The sequence below is a fragment of the Halteromyces radiatus genome (assembly GCF_025201355.1).
Source record: "Halteromyces radiatus strain CBS 162.75 chromosome Unknown BX664scaffold_1, whole genome shotgun sequence".
NCBI classification, from domain to species: domain Eukaryota; kingdom Fungi; phylum Mucoromycota; class Mucoromycetes; order Mucorales; family Cunninghamellaceae; genus Halteromyces; species Halteromyces radiatus.
In genome coordinates, this window is record NW_026251687.1 from 3,336,624 (window position 1) to 3,355,916 (window position 19,293).

The 19,293-nt window shown below is 34.2% G+C and overlaps 8 protein-coding genes across 8 annotated transcripts; 4 read left to right on the forward strand and 4 right to left on the reverse strand.

Moving 5' to 3' along the window:
* Positions 1 to 4: 4 nt before the first annotated feature.
* On the reverse strand, positions 5 to 571 carry BX664DRAFT_322061 (mitochondrial import inner membrane translocase subunit tim10). The gene is made up of 2 exons (XM_051543417.1): positions 447 to 571; positions 5 to 370 (listed from the first exon to the last, which is right to left on the reverse strand). Exons 1-2 carry the CDS (start codon positions 551 to 553, stop codon positions 211 to 213), a joined length of 267 nt encoding a protein of 88 aa, XP_051405336.1. The 5' UTR covers positions 554 to 571; the 3' UTR covers positions 5 to 210.
* A 604-nt stretch (positions 572 to 1,175) lies between these two features.
* BX664DRAFT_322065 (peroxisome membrane protein) lies at positions 1,176 to 2,604 on the forward strand. The gene is made up of 5 exons (XM_051543418.1): positions 1,176 to 1,305; positions 1,362 to 1,397; positions 1,454 to 1,730; positions 1,800 to 2,131; positions 2,194 to 2,604. Exons 1-5 carry the CDS (start codon positions 1,206 to 1,208, stop codon positions 2,532 to 2,534), a joined length of 1,086 nt encoding a protein of 361 aa, XP_051405337.1. The 5' UTR covers positions 1,176 to 1,205; the 3' UTR covers positions 2,535 to 2,604.
* Positions 2,605 to 3,566: 962 nt separating this feature from the next.
* Positions 3,567 to 4,951, forward strand: BX664DRAFT_256156 (uncharacterized protein; the record flags this gene model as incomplete). The annotated part of the gene is made up of 3 exons (XM_051540451.1): positions 3,567 to 3,847; positions 4,056 to 4,480; positions 4,575 to 4,951. The coding sequence occupies 3 exons, from the start codon at positions 3,567 to 3,569 to the stop codon at positions 4,949 to 4,951; spliced, it is 1,083 nt and encodes a 360-aa protein (XP_051405338.1).
* A 425-nt stretch (positions 4,952 to 5,376) lies between these two features.
* BX664DRAFT_322067 (uncharacterized protein) lies at positions 5,377 to 5,981 on the forward strand (the record flags this gene model as incomplete). The annotated part of the gene is made up of 1 exon (XM_051543419.1): positions 5,377 to 5,981. A coding segment is annotated over one exon (433 nt), but the record flags the coding sequence as incomplete, so codon positions are not given.
* Positions 5,982 to 6,090: 109 nt separating this feature from the next.
* Positions 6,091 to 7,989, reverse strand: BX664DRAFT_273202 (uncharacterized protein). Its single transcript, XM_051541213.1, has 7 exons — positions 7,696 to 7,989; positions 7,477 to 7,610; positions 7,074 to 7,413; positions 6,950 to 6,987; positions 6,664 to 6,784; positions 6,467 to 6,595; positions 6,091 to 6,392 (listed from the first exon to the last, which is right to left on the reverse strand). The coding sequence occupies exons 1-7, from the start codon at positions 7,927 to 7,929 to the stop codon at positions 6,225 to 6,227; spliced, it is 1,164 nt and encodes a 387-aa protein (XP_051405340.1). The 5' UTR covers positions 7,930 to 7,989; the 3' UTR covers positions 6,091 to 6,224.
* A 979-nt stretch (positions 7,990 to 8,968) lies between these two features.
* Positions 8,969 to 11,534, reverse strand: BX664DRAFT_368661 (coth protein-domain-containing protein; the record flags this gene model as incomplete). Its single annotated transcript, XM_051548591.1, has 6 exons — positions 8,969 to 9,621; positions 9,755 to 10,104; positions 10,187 to 10,249; positions 10,326 to 10,559; positions 10,645 to 11,157; positions 11,479 to 11,534. 6 exons carry the CDS (start codon positions 11,532 to 11,534, stop codon positions 8,969 to 8,971), a joined length of 1,869 nt encoding a protein of 622 aa, XP_051405341.1.
* Positions 11,535 to 13,367: 1,833 nt separating this feature from the next.
* Positions 13,368 to 14,448, forward strand: BX664DRAFT_254872 (thiamine diphosphate-binding protein; the record flags this gene model as incomplete). Its single annotated transcript, XM_051540391.1, has 2 exons — positions 13,368 to 13,816; positions 13,890 to 14,448. The coding sequence occupies 2 exons, from the start codon at positions 13,368 to 13,370 to the stop codon at positions 14,446 to 14,448; spliced, it is 1,008 nt and encodes a 335-aa protein (XP_051405342.1).
* Positions 14,449 to 14,738: 290 nt separating this feature from the next.
* On the reverse strand, positions 14,739 to 19,145 carry BX664DRAFT_382258 (chitin synthase-domain-containing protein; the record flags this gene model as incomplete). Its single annotated transcript, XM_051549028.1, has 7 exons — positions 14,739 to 15,397; positions 15,467 to 15,750; positions 15,836 to 15,974; positions 16,055 to 17,501; positions 17,640 to 18,195; positions 18,265 to 18,757; positions 19,098 to 19,145. The coding sequence occupies 7 exons, from the start codon at positions 19,143 to 19,145 to the stop codon at positions 14,786 to 14,788; spliced, it is 3,579 nt and encodes a 1,192-aa protein (XP_051405343.1). The 3' UTR covers positions 14,739 to 14,785.
* Between the last annotated feature and the right edge of the window lie 148 nt (positions 19,146 to 19,293).

The following is a 19,293-nucleotide window of genomic DNA, read 5'->3' on the forward strand; positions in this document are numbered from 1 at the left end:
TAAATCAAAAATAAATAAATGAATCTTTATATATAACTGTACACTGAAGGAGGATTGTGATAGTCAACTATTGGAATAACAAAAATAATATGTATATATATATCCGACAGAAAGGTAGGGGAGGAAGGAAAGGAATAAGAAAGTACAATGAGAATGGATAAGAATCTAATCTATACAAAAAGATGAAATGAAGCTTTGAAAGATCTCTATCTATTTCTGTTGACCCATCTGTTGCATCTTCTCTCCGACCTTGGTATTGACATCGATAAATTTGGCGACACATCGATCGATACAGACAGCTTCACCTTGAGTCAAATCCCCTTGTTCATATGTCTTGGAAACACATTTGTTGTAACAAGAATCAGCAATACTATTTTTTTTTTTAAAAAAAAAAAAAAAAGGTAAGTCCAAAGACAACATATATTTCACATGGTTTCTTTTCTTACCGATTGAATAGATCAGTCACCATTTCAAGTTCTTGTTCAGCCATTGCAATGTTTTGAGGATTGATAGCTTGTTGAGCTTGCATACCACCACCACCGAAGAATGACATGTTTGATAAAAAAAAAAAAAAAAGGAATAAAAAAGGAAGAATAAATGTCAAAGAAGAGATTTTTTTTTTATTTTATTTTTTTTGTTCATCCCCCTTGGTGGTGGAAAAAAAAAAAAAAGAGGAAAAAAAAAATGACTGTTGAACCAACATCCGGATCGAATTTTTTTTTGTTAGAGAAAGGAGTTTTAAAGTGTCTTCCTTTTTTAGTACCTTGGTTGGTTCAAGCGTCTAGTTCCATAAGCAGGGGGTATCACTACAATTTGAATGGATCGTTTCAGAGTATGTAAAGTTTTAGTCTCATGGTCTCCTTTATCCCTTATCAAAAAAAAAAAAAAAAGAGAGGATGGGGGAGGATGTTATATGAAGAGGAGAAACATCCAAACTAACGTGTTCCAATCTCAGCTGTCATTTTATATATTTGATCAAAACGTAAATAAAACTAGGATGAACTTCCCTTTAAATGAAAAAGGGGATCTCAGTGGCATATTTAATAAAAGGAGAAATCTTTTGTGTTTGAATGAATTTGACAATTTGAAAAAAGTCTCTCGGTATTTCACACGCCGCAAATTCTTTTTCATCCTATTTCCACTTAATCAGCCCTTTTTACCCTTCTTTTTTTTTTTTTTTTTTCTCTTCTCCTTACATAACGAGGATGGAATATCTTGCCCAATATGAAAATTTTCTTATCAAGAATGCAGCTCAAATAACAAGTTTTGAATCATCTTTAAGATCTCTTACTTACATTTTACCAGGTAAAACAAATAAAATAGAAAATATGGTATTAAACTAATGAAATTTATTATAAAAGGACGATTCCATGATGCCGAGTTTGCGTCTCAAGCAGGTAAGAAAATAAACAAAAAAAAAAAGATGGAGTTTAATCACGTATGTTATGAATAGTGTATGCGGCTTTAAACCTTGTTGGACTCTATCACAATTCGATTTTACGGCGTGCAGCACAACAAAAAGCAAAGGAACTTAAACGACCAGAATTAGCACAAGACTCTACATTTAATAAATATCTCTTGTTCTGGCAACAACGATCGAAATGGAATCATACAGCATCAACCATCTTGTCTATTCTGGCTTATACCCAAGTATTGATTGAAATGGGTGTACGGAAAAAATGGGGAAAACGTGCACAATGGAAAATTATTGCATTTTTGGAAGCATTCAAGTAAGTTTTCAAAAGAAGAAAAAAAAAGATAATATATTGATATATATATATATATATTTATATACATAGGGTATTATTACGACTTGGTTTATTGAAAACAACAGAGGATAGAATGACATTATCACCTACTCATTTACAACGCGATGTGGATCCTGCAAGTTTGGAAACAAAGACTAGTCGAACAGGCACCTATCAAGGAGAACGCACTGGACAAGAATGGCCAAGCATGAAAACTTCTTTTGCATTGGATCAACGTGACAAGTTTGATGATATTAATGCATTCTTGATGACCAAAGTGTTGACACCAGAAAAATTACGACAACCTCCTCAAATGACTCATGTTTTGTCAGGTTTAGGCAATGTGGGTGAAATCCTGTACATTTTACGACCTTTGATTTATGGTAAATAATAATAATAATAATAAAAAAAAAGATGATATAGTAACTAATATATGTATATATAGTATTATGTATTCTCAAATATGGACAAAGATCATGGAAACCTTGGATTATTTCATTAGCAGCTGAAATAGGATCTCAATTGGCACTTCGAAAAGCATTTATATCTTCTTCAGATGGACGTAACATCATGATGCCATTGGAAAATCAAGAGATGTCTAGACGGGTACACCTGATTTGGTTCAACTTTGTACGGGGAGCTTTTTACAGTCGTATCACAAGACCAAAATTGGAACAATATTGTAATCGTTTGGAATCAAAGCCTATTCTCAAGTTGGCGGCTGGTGTTTTACGAGATTATTTACCATTATGGGAAAACATTTATTTTTATACATCTTCATCCTAGTTTTAGTTATTTAGTTTTAACCAATTCAAAAAATAATAATAAAAAAGTAATAAAAATATATGAATATTTAGTAGATAGATTGACACTGGTGATCAAGTCATCTGTTTTTTTTTTTCTATTGTTATTCATGATGACGTTATAAAATTCATGCAAAAAGGAACAAGAATTGGTCTTTTTTCGGAATCTCATTTCTTTCGTTCACTTTCTTCAGCCCACCATTTGGTCGTGGCAAAATCAGGAGAAAGAGGAGATTTTTTTTTTCTTTTGTTTGTTTTCTTGCTTTCTTCTTCTCTTTTCTTTTTTTTTTTTTTCTTTTTTTTTTTTTCTTTTTACTTTTGTTACAAACCCCTTATTTCTTTTATCTCCGTTTTTTTTTTATATTTATATACAATGTCGCCAGCAACTACTTCTACTATAGGCGACCAAAAGTCAAAGTCTTGGTTTTCTGCACTTTTTTCTCATTGGCACCCTATCAGCAAATGGACTTTATCTACCAACAATAATAAACATCATGAAAATTCTTTGAATTCACCACCATCCTCTTTACCTTCTTCACCACCTCTTCCCACGACAATCTCACCTTCCTCTTCATCATCTTCAACACATAATACACTCTCACCTTCATCTCGGCATCTCCTAAGTTGGCAACTAGAAGACCGTCAGGAACGACGACAATCACAACAAACTATTGGTAGTGTTTTTTCGGATGATCAATTCTCATCTTCTTCTTGTCACGGTCGAGATAGTGAAGAAAAATCTAGATTAGGTGATCTTTGGTCAAAAGCAAGAAAACGTCATCCTCATTATCCAAGATTTAGATGGCCTCATCGACATCATCATCATCAATCAACTACTAATAATCATCCTCTTCATCGACATCCTTCCTCTTCTTATCAACATCGACAAGCCGTTCCTATAAGTATCTATAGTACACCACCTCAAGACGAACGACCTACTTTAGCCAACAGTTATCAAGAAACTTATCCAAGACGACCCTCTTCATTGATGCCTTCCTCAACACCACCTTCTGTCATGATAAAACGCCATTCTATCACCTCTCTTATTTCTGGTAATGGTGATTTATACTACAATAGTCGACCAGGTTCCATTTTATATTCAACAACCACTTCTCAACCTGATTCACCACGGATTCTTTTTATGAAAGATGGACAATTATGGGATGATAATAATGAAGATGTAGATGATTATTTTTTGGACAACAATAACAATAATTCTCAACAATATGATCTTTTGCCAACTCATTTACATCGATGGACATTAAAACATGATTTATTGAAATTAGCTTTGAATGGGTAAGAGAAAAAAATTTTTTTTATAAATGTGTTCTCAACTGATGACTTTCTCAAAAAATCTTGTGATAATATATAGATCAATTAGTTGTCCTTTGGAAGAAAATGGAGGGTCTGATAAGCAGGTGTTACAAATCGGGTACGTAATCCAAACTTCCGCATGAATATTTTTATGTCTTATTTTTTTTTTTTTTTTTTTTTTGTATGATAGCTGCGGTGATGGAACTTGGTGTATTGATGTGGCCATGGCCAATCCAAAATGGACTGTGATTGGGATGGAAGAGAACGGATATGATCATTATATGACAACAGCAAATGAATCTGACGATACAACTTGTTTTGGTAGTCTTAGTCATGGCAATGGATTATTCAAACCAAGAAATATGCGATTGATACGATGTGCACCTTCATTGCTGCATGCCTTACAACAAATGCCAGATCACGTGTTTGATCTTGTGGATGGACGTTGCTTGATATTAGGTTATTCTTTTGAAACTTATCGTCAATTGATAAAAGAATGTTGGAGAGTATGCAAGATTGGAGGTTATGTCGAATTAATTGAAATGGATATGCGTATGTACCATAGTAAAATACCAAAAACGATGGGAAAAACAATTCAAACTTTGAATTCTGAAGGTAAAAAAAAAACAAACAAGGGGAACATACATGGATCGTGGGAAAAAAAAAGGACTCAATCATCCTTTTTCTTTTTTATCTTGTTTTGGTTTAGTGATTCATATGATGGAATCTCGATCATTGGACCCCCGATTGGCAAGACGTTTACCGGATATATTGGAAGAGATCATTATGGAATCTATTTCTACTTCCTCCACCACTTCATCCACATCATCAAATGCAGTACATATAACATCTGCAAAATACACGTCTTTACCTATTGGTGTTTGGGGAGGTCGTCTTGGTGTCATGTTTCGTGAAGATCTACATACTTTAATGGAATCAGTCCAAGTCTGGATATCTCAATACAAGGAAAGTGATTGTCGATCAGATCAAGATTTGGAAAAGGAATTGGATCAAATGGATAATGAAATGGAACTACAACGGTCATTTATGAATTTACATCATTGTTATGCTCAAAAAACCTGTTGATCCCTACTTGTTTTATATATCCTATCACTTTTATTTCCCCTGTATATATTTGATTTTTGTATATCCTTCTATACTTTTTATCTATGACAAATAAATCATTGTTTTATCATCCTTTTTGTTTCACTTCAATTGTTTTATCTTGTTGTTCTGTTCACATGTGCTCATACTAAATGTCATCTATCTGGACTGATGGGAATAATAAAAAAATCATCATGGGGACATTATGAAATCATCCCATCTATACATCTTTATGTTAAAAAAAAGGTCATTTGTTTGTATCCATCCAAGTAATAAATTTTTAATAATGCCGAGGAGTTTGAAAATGTGGACACCCAACTGCAAAAAAAAACAATGACTAGAGTGATTTTTTTTCCCTTTCTCTCCTTTTTTTTTTTTTTTTTTTTTTTTTTTTTTAATACGAGTATGATGGATTCATCGTTCGGGTCACAAGATGATCTTGCTTTATACACGACTGATGTTTTAGGCGATGTGGCAATGGAAGAAGTAGAACTTAAAAAAGAAGATCAAGTAGACAACGAAAACAACAATGACGACCCTGATGATGATTGTAACCATGGTTTAACATTTGACAAACATGCGTTTTCGTTCTTGCCTCAAGTGCATAGCATTGTACAAAGTATTCTGAATGGTGACAATTCTGATGAGATTGGCAAGGCTGTGGTACGACTGAATGACCGGATTGACCAAGCACGACTTCTATTACAAGATCTACCTGGATTACAATACGGCAAGGAAGAACAGGAAACTATCTTGCGTCAAGAAACTTCTCTATTACAGCAAAAGAAATCTCAGCTGGCCAAATACTCTACTTTGAATGCCTTTACTAACAACAATTAATCCTTCTTTTATATTTTTTTTTTGTCCCTCCTCTTTAGTTATTTTTTTCATTTGGATAGATATTGTCGCCTTTTTTTTCCTTTCACTTTTTTTAATTTCTGCTCTTTTTTCATTCTATATCCATTCTTCAAATGGCTCTTTATGTATATATATCCTTTTCTTTGTATATCTCTTTTTTTTTTTTTTTTTTTTTTTTTTTTTTTTTTTTTTTTTTTTTTTTACAATAAAATCCGATACATCCTTTTTTATGGTGCCTATAATGATAAAGATTATTTTTGTTCTTATTTGTATAAATAACAGTTTATTGGAATAAATGATTTTTATTTTATGGGAAGAGAATAAACACATTAATAAATATGAAATAATGGTATGGGCAGTAATCATAATATATATATGTAAAATCGGGACAAAACTATCATAAAGTATTTTCTTGACCAACTTGGCTACTAACTAAATTCAATTCATCCTTGTCTTCATCATCTTCATCGCTAATCACACCAAAATCATGTTCACTACGTACGTCTTCTTCATATTCTGGTGCTTGCTCTTGTATGGTAAAGATGGCAGAATAGCGTTGACCAATCTAAAAGTCGATTAAAAAAAAAATCAATCAATAGGTATAAACCATCTCTTTTTTTTTTATTAATTAATAATTACCTGATTGATTTGTTCACAGAAAATGTCAAAGTCATCTTGGGTTCGACAATAAAAGCCAAGCATCATGGAAGGATCTACTTGAGATATATGAATCTTTCGAGGGATAGTACAATGATATGTTGCTAGATCCTATAAACAATAAATAATAAGCATTAGGTTCTTGTTTGCTCTCAAATAATATCCTATTCCTTATCTACCTCTGCTGTATAATCTACTAAACTTTTCGTTTCCAATGCTGATCTTGAGAAATGAGGATCGATGTAAATTAATTCATCATCTTGTAAACCCATAAAATACAATGAAGAATTCGGTCTTCCACTAAAGCGTAAATATGCAGAGATACAAAGAGAAGAAGTGAACGAATGAGAAAGATTATCAAAAAAAAAAAAAAAAAAGATATGTAGTTAGTAAGATTGCTGCTTTCGTATTAATCCCACGGCTTGCTCTCCTTTTGTTTTTTCTATCACATTTTTCGTATATTACCCAGCAATACCAACGAAGTAAGGAAGGCGGAAACATGTCTGAGGGGAGAAAATATATTAGCATGTCTATCCTGTGTAGAATATTATATATTATTTCAAACTGATTTTTTTTTTTTTTTTTTTACCTTTAAAGCAGGATAGTAACTTGGATGAAGACTATCAATACCTAGTCGAATGGCCACCAAGATCAAAGTGGACTTGAAAGGAGGTTGAGTAGGAGAAGGATCTTGATTGGTATTAGTATTGAATATATCGTTGTTGTGTTGATCCACACTGTTGGATAGAGTGTATATTGTTCTAGCTTCTTCACGTTCTACATCCATTGGTGTTCTAGTGTTCAAGTATCCAAAATCACCTCGTGGTTTCTTTCCTGTGGCCACATCATGTACATCTTTTCGATAAATGACACCATCTGTTGCAATGTATACTGCCATATTAGCATCCGGAAAATCAGATACAAGAGCCCTATAGTTAAATAGAATGAGATGTCCATTCTTTTCTTGATTTCACATCATGATAATCACTTACTGAATCACCTGACTGATGGTACTTGGGCCAAACCATTCACCAATATTTTTTCCCAATTGTTTTCCAAGTAGTGCAATTCTGTGGATAGAGAAGGGAGCTCTTGGAGACAATTCATCCAAAAACCAATGAGCAATCTATCATAAAAATAATAAAGATTGAGTGATGATTTCAATATTTTTTTTTTTTTTTTTTTTTTTTTTTTTTTTTTTTTTTTTTTACCTTTGTATATGTTTTCCATGTAGGATCAGATGGATCGGTACGTCGCCAGTCACGAGACAAGAAATGGATCAGTAACGCATTGGCCAATAAACTTTGTCCACTTCGCAACATACAACCCCAACCAATATCCGTCTTGTAATGTGAAGGTCGAATGGGTGGATAATTGTGTCGATAAGTCATCCAGAATCTTGAAGTGAAATCAGAGTAAAAATCAGGAGGCCAGAGTACAGACATGACTGCTGCTGTTGTTGCTGTTGTCGTATTTCTTTTGATAGTGTTTGATGATGAAGATGACTCTACTGTATGTTGGTTGATAGGCTCCCTGTGATAGGACGATGATAATGATACGGATGATGTTGATGATGTCGTTGTCGTTGGTGGAGGTGGTGCTGGTGGTGCTGGTGACGATGGTGATGATGAAGTTGTTGATGATGCATAGTTGTCATTATCAGCAACGAATAAATCATCCTTTTGAGCTTCCAACATATCCTGTTGCATTTGTATTCCAATATTGTTTGGCATATCATATCTACAACCCAAAAGCCAAAGTTCCTCTGTTCCACTTTGTTGGTTGTTGCTATTGTGAAGTCCTGTAGGATCACTAAGGAATTCAGAACCAGACATCCAAAGGTGATTCATAAAATGACCAAATTTCAAGGGTATTTCTGCGGCAAGATAAGACGAATTGGTCAATAGCTTTTCTTTGAGAGGTGCACTACTGATGTAATTGCTGTTTTGAGGTTGAGGTAAATGATCATTATATACTTCTGATGTTGTTTTTGAAGAAGAATGTTGAAAACCTGTGCTGTCGTCAAAAGTGTTGCTTAAAGAATGAGTAGAGTGATAGGAAATATCTTGGTCATCGCTATCGTTTGCTGAAGTGGTTTTGAATTCAGATGTTGTCTTTGAAATGGAGCCAGAAGACGAATAAGAGGAATCCATATTGTCAAAAAAAGGATAAGATGGAGGCACAAAAAAGAAAAAAGTAGAATAAATGTAGTTTGAGGGTATCAATAAAAGTCCATGAATGTCTCAAAAGAATAATACAACGACAATAGTCCAAAAGAAATATGAGAGGTGGTAAACAATTGTAATTGTAAATAATAGAATATGCTATAGTATATATGAACTTTTTGTTTATTATGTAAAGAATGCGAAATTGAGGATGAGAGAAAGAAGAAAAAGAAAGATAAAAAAAAAAAAAAAAAGTGAGTGGGAAAAGGGAAAATATATATGTATGATCAGCTGTTCTTGCTTAAATTCGGAGTCCAATCTATTCAGTATTTTGACTGGTGCCTACAGCATTAATGATTAGATCCTGTGCATTTTCACCTAATTCCTCCTCCGTTTCTTCTTCCATTTCTTCAAATGTTTCCCTTGGTATTCCTTTAATATAGATGGCATTGTTATACATCAAGGCTTGTTTTTCTTCAGGTGTCATGATTTCAAGTGATGCAAGATCTTTCTTGACTGCTTCAAACTTAACACGAATGAATTCTTTCAATCCAATATTTTCATCCTCAGCTCCAAATCCACGTTCTAGAGATTGCAAATATATATTATCAGGCCAGTTACGTGATTCACCTCCCTCACTCATACGATCTAAACTTCGATCCCATTCCGCATCATGCTCGATCATGTAAGCCAATCCTTCGATACGAGGTATGATGATAGCAGGATCCATCACCTTGGCATTGATGGTTTGAAGAGTATCCATATACATTTGTTGGAAGTAAGGAATTTCGATCACTTTTTCCCAAAGGTAAGAATGTACCATACGATCTGCTGAAAAGTCTATCCAGTTACCAGTCATTAATTTATGTTGATCTATTTCCAATCCATTGCCAAACGTAAAATCAAAGTCCATAGGAAGCGTGATATATTGCTTGGTATCAGGATGTCTATATAACATAAAATTATTTCCCGCTTCATATTGTAAAAAAAAAAAAAAAAAAAAAAAAAAAAAAAAAAAAAAAGTAAATGTACTAAGTTTCATATATTATACTGTGACAGACGATATGTAATATTGGATGATGATGAATGATCATATATAACTTACAATACACAAGACCATCCCAATTGCCGCCTAACCATTCACAAGCAACTTGACGAAGAAAATGTTTAACATCAATCATCTTGTTCCATTCATCGAATGCAGCAGCATCTTTAGGAGCAGTGGATATATCATAAGCAGCAATAAATCGAGTCAATTCAACTAAACCTTCCATTGGATCAGGACTATTAGGTTCATTTCCGGGTTTAACTTCATATACTTTAGGATCATATGATTCAGGAGAATCACCTCTATAAAGTAAATCAGCAGCATATTCACCTTTTCCTGCATCACCTTTGATTATGGGACCAATCCTGGCGTTACTACTTCCATGATGAATGGTTTCTTGTAAATAACTAAACATATCAAAATAAAAAAGTTAGTTATTATTATTTTTTTTCATGATTCTATATATATATATGGATAAGATACTTTCACGATTGTTCAACTGTGTCATCAGTCAATAAATAAAGACCAGCAGCTCGACCATTGAAATAGACTCTACAAAAAAAAAAAAAAAAAAAAAAAAAAGGTTAGTATGAATATGATGATGATGATTAAAAGGATCATCACATACCGAACATAAGCACCTCGAGGAGCAAGAACACCTGATGCTTGCAATACATCCGAATAAAGTTTCTCCCGGATCAAGGTAGGATCCGTTGCTTCAGGTCTCATCTTCAAGCTCCATCGATTATAAAGTCCATTAGGTGACTTGATTTTCAATTTGTAAGGTACTTTGGCCCAAGTACGACTAGAATGACCACCCACTTTTAAAGAAACATCATCAAACTGTTGTATGTTATCATAACTAATAAAAAAAAAAAAAAAAAAAAGGAAGAAGATTTAAATCCAAAAAAGGAAATGATAAATCCCCGGTTGAAATTCTTACATACCTGATAAAAGTCATTTGGCCTTTGATTTTCGCTTTCAGGTTCATCTTATTCAAATGTAACTGATCTACATCAGCTTCATCAAATTGAAATATCAAATTGGCAATCACCCCATCTTCATACAGTTTGGAATCACCCAAGTCTTGATGTTGTTGGTTCAGATTACTTTGACTATCAGGTCCAAGTTCGAAATCATAGACTTTTGGTAATACTGGTAAAGTCAATTTATTCCAAGGACGGCCATAGACTTCATTAAACGTCCGATCGGATTGAAAAATGGCTGCTCTTTCAAATGGTTCATAATCAATCACAGTATTGGGATCTATGCTGTCTAGCATCACATATCGATATGATTTTTTTCCAGGTGCCCATCCTTGATAGAGAAAGGGTACTGATTCATGCTGTAGTAAAGGATACACTTGATTCCCTACTGCTACTCCCACCATCATCTGTGCCGTCATCGAATTAACAACTACATTGTATTCAATGTTTTCCTGTTGATCGCATTGACATTGACTACAATAAAATACTATGATGATCAAAAAAAAAAAAAAAAAAAAAAGAGATTGGATTATTAAATAAATGGATCCGCCTTTTTGGACATGATGATATACCGAGAAGGAGAAAATAGAATAAAAAAGGATTTCGTAATTGCATTTTTGTCACCCTACGATCAATCAAAAAAAAAAAAAAGTACGATAGCAGAAAGAAAAACGGGAATAAACGATGATTACCTTTTAATAATTGTTAGTAGGAATACTATCCTTGTTTCTACAGTCTTTTCATATCATCAGTTCCAATCAAAACGACTCATCCTTTCTTCTTGAACAAACTCACTCTTGTTTGCTAGACAATTTCTCACGTGGAAAGAATGAGATGAAGCTACCAATCATCGGGTAGCATTTTAACTTGATCCATTCCGGAAGTATAAACAAAAGGAAAAAATCAATCATCCTCTTTTTATTCGTTGGTCAGGTTCACAAAAGTTTGTCTTTATTGAATACATAATTTCAAAACAAAAAAAAAAAAAAAAAAAAAAAAAAAAAAAAAAAAGAGGAGGTATACAAATATCTATTCTATTGTCACAACCCTTACCATCCAAACAATTAGTTTATTTGCTGTCCTAATATGATATCCTTCGTGTTGTAAATTCATCATCTGATTAAAATCTCGTTTCATATCCACATTATTGAACTCTGTTGTCTTTCCATCATAATTTTAATTATCGTATATCCATATATATAAATTCCAGCTGTTGTATATCCATCATCAAGTCCCAGAACCATCCTGCTTCATTCAGTTGCTGACCTATGTCACTCCATCTTATAGCCATATCGTTGAATATTGTCCTATGTCCATCCAGTAGAATCCTATTGTATACTCGTATACTCGTGCACTATTGAAGCATATACCCTATAAAAAAAAGAGTAAAGAAAAAAGAACAAGTTTGTTGAGTAGAGCAATAACAGATAAAGAAGAAAAAGGAATTAGTAAAAAACGAAAACAAGAAACAAATGGTAACACATTTGGAAAGTGATGTACTTTAAAAGAGGATAACGACTTGCCTAATTCCATTCCAAAAAAGAAAGTAGAGCATCTCTTGAATTTATTGTTAAGTTGGTTTCCGTTTGCCAAAAAAAAAAAAAAAAAAAAAGAATGATAAAAATAGATTAATATATCTGGTCGATAATTCCTGAATTCTCTTTGTCTTTTTTGTCATTACCTATGCCACTACTAGTAATAAGTCTTGTAATTATTTGAAAGTATATATTTGAATCAATATCCGATATGATATAGAATTACCCAATAAGAATCAAAGGAAAAAAAGAAAAAGAAAACAGGAGAGAAGAAAGGAGAATTCTATAGTCAAAATAGGAAAAAGTGATGTAGAAGGAAAAGAGAAAAGAAAAAAAGGAAATCAATCGAAAGTCAGATATATGCAAAGAGTAATTTTTTTTTTTGAGGGGCGCGTAGCTTTTCGTCACATACCTTTTTTTTTTTTTAAAAAAAGGTCGTTGATGATGATGATGATGATGTAATCTATGATATTGTTGATAACCTCATATCTCACCACTGAGTAGATTAGATTTTCTCTTCGAAATGTTAAGCGGAATTTCTTTTTCCGTTTTGGTGGCACAATTAAAAAAAAAAAAAAAAAAAAAGTGTACCTGAAAGACAAGAAAGGCGTGATTAAGTCCAACAGTTTCTTTCCCACGGTTTCTTTTCTTTAGTTAGCAAATAAAAACCATTCTTGTACCATTCTTTCTCACGATCTTTCTCTTTTTCTTTTTCTTTTTTTTTTTTTATCCACCTCCTTTTGATATTTCTTCCTTTTCTCCTCTAGTCAATATATACCTAGTTTATAAATGTTTGGCTCCGTTTTAAGAAGACTACCATCATCATCATCACGGTTAAACCTCCGTTCATACCATTTGCATAGGATGATGGTGACAGGAGCTATTCGACAGTTTCATATTTCTGGTTCAAAATACAATCATCCGGTAACAGTCAATCATACAGATCGTGATATTGCTTATCAGTCATCATCATCCAACTATGGATATACCAGTCAAATGAAATTTGTGGATGGTCTTGGACATATGGATGCTTATCGCGTTATGACACCTGATGGTCAACTTTTGGATCCTCAACATCAACACGTACCAAGTGAGTTATCTCAAGAGAAAATCATCGATCTTTACAAACTGATGGTACAACTCAATACTATGGATCAAGTGATGTATGAAGCACAACGGCAAGGACGCTTCAGTTTTTACATGACACATTACGGAGAAGAGGCATTGCTTGGAGTAGCAGCTGCATTGAAACCTACTGATATTGTACATGGCCAGTATCGTGAGGCATATACACTTTTGTATCGAGGATTTACGATGGAAGAGTGCATGGATCAATGCTTTGCTAATGTTGGAGATGGTGGTAAAGGAAGACAGATGCCTGTTCACTATACTTCCGAAGCTCATCATTTCCAATCTATTTCATCCCCATTGGGTACACAGATTCCTCAAGCCGCTGGATCTGCCTATGCTCTTAAATTGGAAGGCTCTGGTGATCGATGTAGTGTTTGCTTTTTTGGTGAAGGAGCTGCATCTGAAGGTGATTTTCATGCTGGATTGAATATGGCGTCTACTTTAAAATGTCCTGTTATTTTTATCTGGTAAGAAAAAAAAAGAAAAAAGAAAAGATGATTCATCTCTTATTTTTTTTTTTTTTTTTTTTTTTTTTTTTAGCCGTAATAATGGATATGCTATCTCCACCCCATCCAGTGAGCAATACAAAGGGGATGGTATTGCCAGTCGTGGAGTAGGATATGGAATGGACACTATCCGCATTGATGGTAATGATATCTGGGCTGCTTACAATGCTACTAAAGCAGCAAGACAAATTGCTACTCAAGAAAATAAACCTGTGTTGATTGAAGCCATGACATACCGCGTAGGACATCATAGTACCTCGGATGATTCATCAAAATATCGTGATCGAAAGGAAGTGGAACATTTTCAGGTAATGGATAATCCAATTACTCGTTTACGTCATTATATGACACGTCAAGGCTATTGGTCTCAAGAACAAGATGATGCATGGAGGACGATGATCAAGAAAGAAGTCATGGATACTTTTAGAGCATGTGAAAAAAAGAAAAAACCTGCTTTGGATGAATTATTTACCGATGTTTATGATGAATTACCTCCCAACTTGATAAAGCAACGACAAGAACTTATACGCTTGGTGAATGAATACCCTGAATACTATAATGCAGATGACCATGAAAAAATGTTTAGTCAATGATGATGATCCTTTTTTTTTTTTTTATTTTATGATATAATAAAACAGTCTCTTTATTCGTAATAATACGTTGATCATTTGCCAATCTTCCATATGAAAATAGCAATATCCACTCACACTATTTGGTGTCAAAAAAAAAAAAAAAATAGTTCCATCAGTACATCATAACGTTATATTTATTTATTTTCAAAGAAAGGAGAACTATGATGGCTTATCTAATAATGATTAACGATAAAATGGATTCAAATATACTACAAAAGATATCAAAACAAAAACAAACAAACAAACAAACACACACACACACAAAAAAAAAAAAAAAAAGGAGAAGATAATACTAAAACTAATGTCCATAATAAATCGAAGGATAACCACGAATCAAAGTAGAAGATTTTGCACGCATTTCAACCATTTCCTTCCTTTCTTGCTTGGCCCAATCTTCAAATCGACGCATGATAATACCAGTGCTGTCAAATTGTCCTTCCCGTCTTCCATGATCTTCTCGTTTTTCTTCACCACCTTGTACTTGTCTTGTTTGTCCCCATGAGAAATCATCAAAATGCCAATACGCATAGGCCGGTAAGACGAAATTCCAAATTGGTAGAGAGCATAGATATACCAACATCCATCCGACATATACCATTTTGCGTGTAGTAAGAGCAATCAAAACGGCAGGTAATCCCAAGATAGCAGCTAAAAGCATCAGTGGAATGATAGGCACCGGTGTGACAAAAAAGGAGATGACAATCAAATAAATCGTAAACGAGATAGCGGCAGGTAAGACAACTGTACCCACTAATTCCATAAATACGACAAACTGCATCGAGAAGCAAAATGTACCACACAGATCGCGAATAAGTACGAGTTCAAGCAAGTTGTGTACCGTGGAATTGATCCATCTTCGTCGCTGAGATAATAATACACCAAAGGTATCAGGTACCACGGTTTTGCAGACCTAATCAAAATAAAAATAAAAGAATGAATTCCAGTTGACCTTTTTTTTTTTGTATTTTTTTTTTCTTACTGCCTGAGGAACAAAGATCATCTTGCGTTTTGGGAAAGTCCGGAGCATAAGAGTTGTCAAATATCTATCTTCACCAAGGAGTAACAGATTCTTCTTGTGCAGTGTATCCACTATATTTTCACAATACATTTCCACAATGTCCGAGGAACAGAAGATAGGTACATATCTATCACCTTTTGGAGCGATTATTCGATACATACAAAAACAACCAGGTAAACAAGTAACACCACCGAAAATGGATTCAAACGCTTTACTCATATGATGAGAGATATAATATTCAAATACTATCATCCAAAAAAAAAAAAAAAAAAAAAAATGAATGATGAGTGGATAAATTTTTTTTTTCCTTTTAATCATCTTTTTATTTACCTTGGATGGCAGTGATCCAACTATCACTCTTATTTGCAATCTTGGTTTCCCCACATAAACCCATAATATAAGGATCTCTTGCCATACATGCAATCATTCGCGCCAACGAATCAGGGTATACTTTTGTATCAGCATCAACCTATTAACGTGAATATATACATTAGAATTTAGTTGTTCAGATTGTCATACACATTTTTTTTTTTTTTTTTTTTTTTTTACCATAAGACATGTTTCATAACGAGATGGATGATAACCAGTAAGTTTAAGGATTGCCTTGCAGAATTGATATTCCAAACTACACATACGTTCCGCATAGTACACTTTTTGCATAGCATTCATCAGAATGACTTGACTATCACGTTTGCCTCTATTACCCGGTTTCTTTTCCTTGGATTCCGCTTCGGTACCACATTTGACAATGGCCACCATAGGTACATGTTGCTGTTCTTCAGGAGGTACAGTTGCGCCTTTGCTTGTATCATCATTGTATCGGTAAAATCCGGCATATACCTTAGCCATATTGTGTCGCTTTATACCATCAGCAATAGCTACATAAGATGCAGGTCTAACTTGATCTCTAGGCATAACATCATCTTTCATCATTGAGAGTACTATATCTGGAGTCGACATTCCATTTCCAGAACCAGTAATAATTCCATCACATATAACCAAAAGCATTTTGTGTGAGGCTGGATAATCCGTGTTGGCCAAAGAATCCAATGTCGTTCGCAAGCCTTCTTCCCCTTCAGAATAACAAGTGACTACCATAAATGTGTGAATCAGATCAAAATTGAAGTTGTAACGATCCTGTTGCAGTTGTTGCTGTTGATGGTGGTTGCTGATGGTATCATGTGCAACGCTGTGAGCCTGTGAGTCGATAGAATACTGTCCATGACCTGGTGAAGAGGGTGTAAAACATGTTCGAAGAGGACTTTCTGGTGTGATAAAAGATGATCCAAATACAGCGCTACGTGATCCATGAGCAGGAGATTGAGGTTGTGTGAACCGAGAGGTTGTGGGTAAGAAACGTCGTTTGTTTTTCGGTGTATATTGTTGTGGTGGTGGTAACTGTTGTTGAAAGTGTAAAGACCTTGTTGCACTGAAACTAGAGGTACTAATGTTGCTACCATTGGTACTATTGATTTCCACCGAAATTGAGCCTCCACAGTTGTCTGTTTGAGAATGTCGTCCATCATCAGTCAATAGTGTTACGTCTGGACGCGGTAAATCTATTGAAGTGATACTTTTTGTCTTTGGATAATGCATGTCTTCTACATTGTTCATTTCCCATTGGAGCACTTCATCCTGTCTTTTTCGTCGTTCGTCAGCAGTTTCTTCACGTATACTTCCAAGTTTCCATGAGATACACCAACCAAATATCAAAGCCAAAAAGAACCGAATAAGGACAACACCAAGAATCACAGCAAGAGATACCCAAAGAACAATATCAGAGATAATACAACCAGTTGATTTAGAATCCAAGACACCTACTTTGAGAATATCTGTCAAGCATTTGCCAAGTTTAAGTCGGTCAGCAGTTGAACTTAACCAGTAAGTTGAATCACGTCCAATGAAAGCACTACCAGGACCAAATATTTGAGCAATACGTAGAGGTAATGGTATATTGGGTGTTAAATAATTCAAACGAGAAAGATCGAGTACATTTCTATATAGTGTGTCAAAAAAAAAAAAGAAAAAAAAGAGAAAGAAAAAGAAAAAGGAAAAATGAAAGAAATAGGGAGTTACTTATATCTTCAAGTTAATTAAAGTAGCGCTTTTTTTTTTTTTAAAATAAAAATTTTACCCACTGAATGCTACTAAACTTGTTCCAGGTTTTTGGATATCAGTCCAATTATAATAAACATCACCTACAACTTCCAATCGTCTAAGAGATCGTCTTGATTTTACGCTTAAATGACAACCTTTACGTTCCGGATTATCTGTACCATTCACTGCAGGATTTTTTAAATCAATAGGAACACAAGGAAAATAATTCATCACATTCCCCTTGTCATCATCGGCTTCAACAGGTATTAAAATATCTTTGCAATTATGGTTGACTGTTTGAAATAAAAAAGATAAATCTTTGCCTCCAATACCCATTTCTTGTAAATCACCACTTCCAGGAATATTAGTAAAAGGAGTAGGATGTCGAAATGTTTTCAAATCATAAGCTCGTCCAGCAATGATGATCTGATCTGGTGCTACATTGTTGGTTCGAATCCGATTGGGTTGTCGTCCACATACTGCTGCATTAAATCCAAATGTTAGAAATCCTACAGCTGCACATAATGCTATAATCACTTGTACTAATGCTACTTTTTCTCTCCAAGCTTGCTGCATATGTCGATCTCGAAGACCTAATGTTTCAAAAAAAAAAAAAAAAGTTCAATGCTAAAAAAAAAAAAAAAAAGGAGATTCTTTTTTACCAAAAGCACGTAACATAAATGGAGGAGCCCACCATGTGAGTATCCACGTACTGATGGTCCAGCAACTTGCTTGATTTATTTTTTCTTTGTTGGGTAATTTAGGAGCCTCCGAAACAACACTTAAATAATGGGTGCGACGAAGATTCTCTGGTGGTATCGCATCAGGTAGTTTTATCTCGGTAGATTGTTGTGTATGACGTCTCTTTAAGTTCGCTTCGCTTGTATTTTTATTATTGTTATTCTTCTTCTTTTTAATATTATTATTCTCATCATCCACTTTGTCATCATGAGGAGGAAGATCATCACCGCCGCTATCATCATCATTGTTTTTTATTTTTTCATCGTGGAATTTCTTCTCTCGATTTGATTTGCTTGTAATTGGGGCGGTGCTGACAGGATAGGAGGAGGATACCGGATGTGATGTATTTAACGCTGTGGCTTCTCTGAGATTACTCGTATCAACTCGAAGTACTTCCGATGGTTTGGATATACTCTTTTTACCAGGAGTTTCTTCGATATTTTCCGATGATGATGGTAATGATGCCGGTGGTGATGATGATGATACTGGTGGTGCTTGTGATGATGATGGTGAAGATGACAATGAGGGCGATGATGGCATAGTCCGGTTACTTTTTTTATAACTTTGTTATATGGTACAAGGATAGAAGGTATAACTTAATAATCAAATAACATCCAAATCAATGGAGAGAAAAAAAAAAAAAAAAGAGAGAGAGAGAGGAGGAGAGAGAAGAGTCAAAATGAAAAAGAGAGACAGCGTACTAACGAAAAAGAGAGAATAATAAAAGAAACTAAAATAAACCGAGTAAACGTACTAGATAAAACGAAGGAGAAAAAAAAAAAAGGACCGTGGGGATATACATAAAAGTAAGATGGATTATTATTTTTTATTTTTTATTTTTTTTTCTTTACTTTGATATACAAACACTCACTTAAACGAATGTTTACCAGTTGTAGTTCTTTTTCAGTCAAGGGGTTGGAAGGATTGCCCCTATTTTATATCTTGCCGAT

Excerpts from the sequence above, each read along its gene's own strand:
- BX664DRAFT_322061 (XM_051543417.1), bottom strand. The coding sequence starts at position 553 with ATGTCATTCTTCGGTGGTGGTGGTATGCAAGCTCAACAAGCTATCAAT. Across the intron at positions 371-446 it reads GTGACTGATCTATTCAATCG|TATTGCTGATTCTTGTTACA; the intron begins GTAAGAAAAGAA and ends AAAAAAAAATAG.
- BX664DRAFT_322065 (XM_051543418.1), top strand. The coding sequence starts at position 1,206 with ATGGAATATCTTGCCCAATATGAAAATTTTCTTATCAAGAATGCAGCT. Across the intron at positions 1,306-1,361 it reads TCTTACTTACATTTTACCAG|GACGATTCCATGATGCCGAG; the intron begins GTAAAACAAATA and ends TTATTATAAAAG. Across the intron at positions 1,398-1,453 it reads CGAGTTTGCGTCTCAAGCAG|TGTATGCGGCTTTAAACCTT; the intron begins GTAAGAAAATAA and ends TGTTATGAATAG.
- BX664DRAFT_273202 (XM_051541213.1), bottom strand. The coding sequence starts at position 7,929 with ATGTCTGTACTCTGGCCTCCTGATTTTTACTCTGATTTCACTTCAAGA. Across the intron at positions 7,611-7,695 it reads CATGGAAAACATATACAAAG|ATTGCTCATTGGTTTTTGGA; the intron begins GTAAAAAAAAAA and ends TTTTTATGATAG. Across the intron at positions 6,596-6,663 it reads TAGTAGATTATACAGCAGAG|GATCTAGCAACATATCATTG; the intron begins GTAGATAAGGAA and ends TATTGTTTATAG.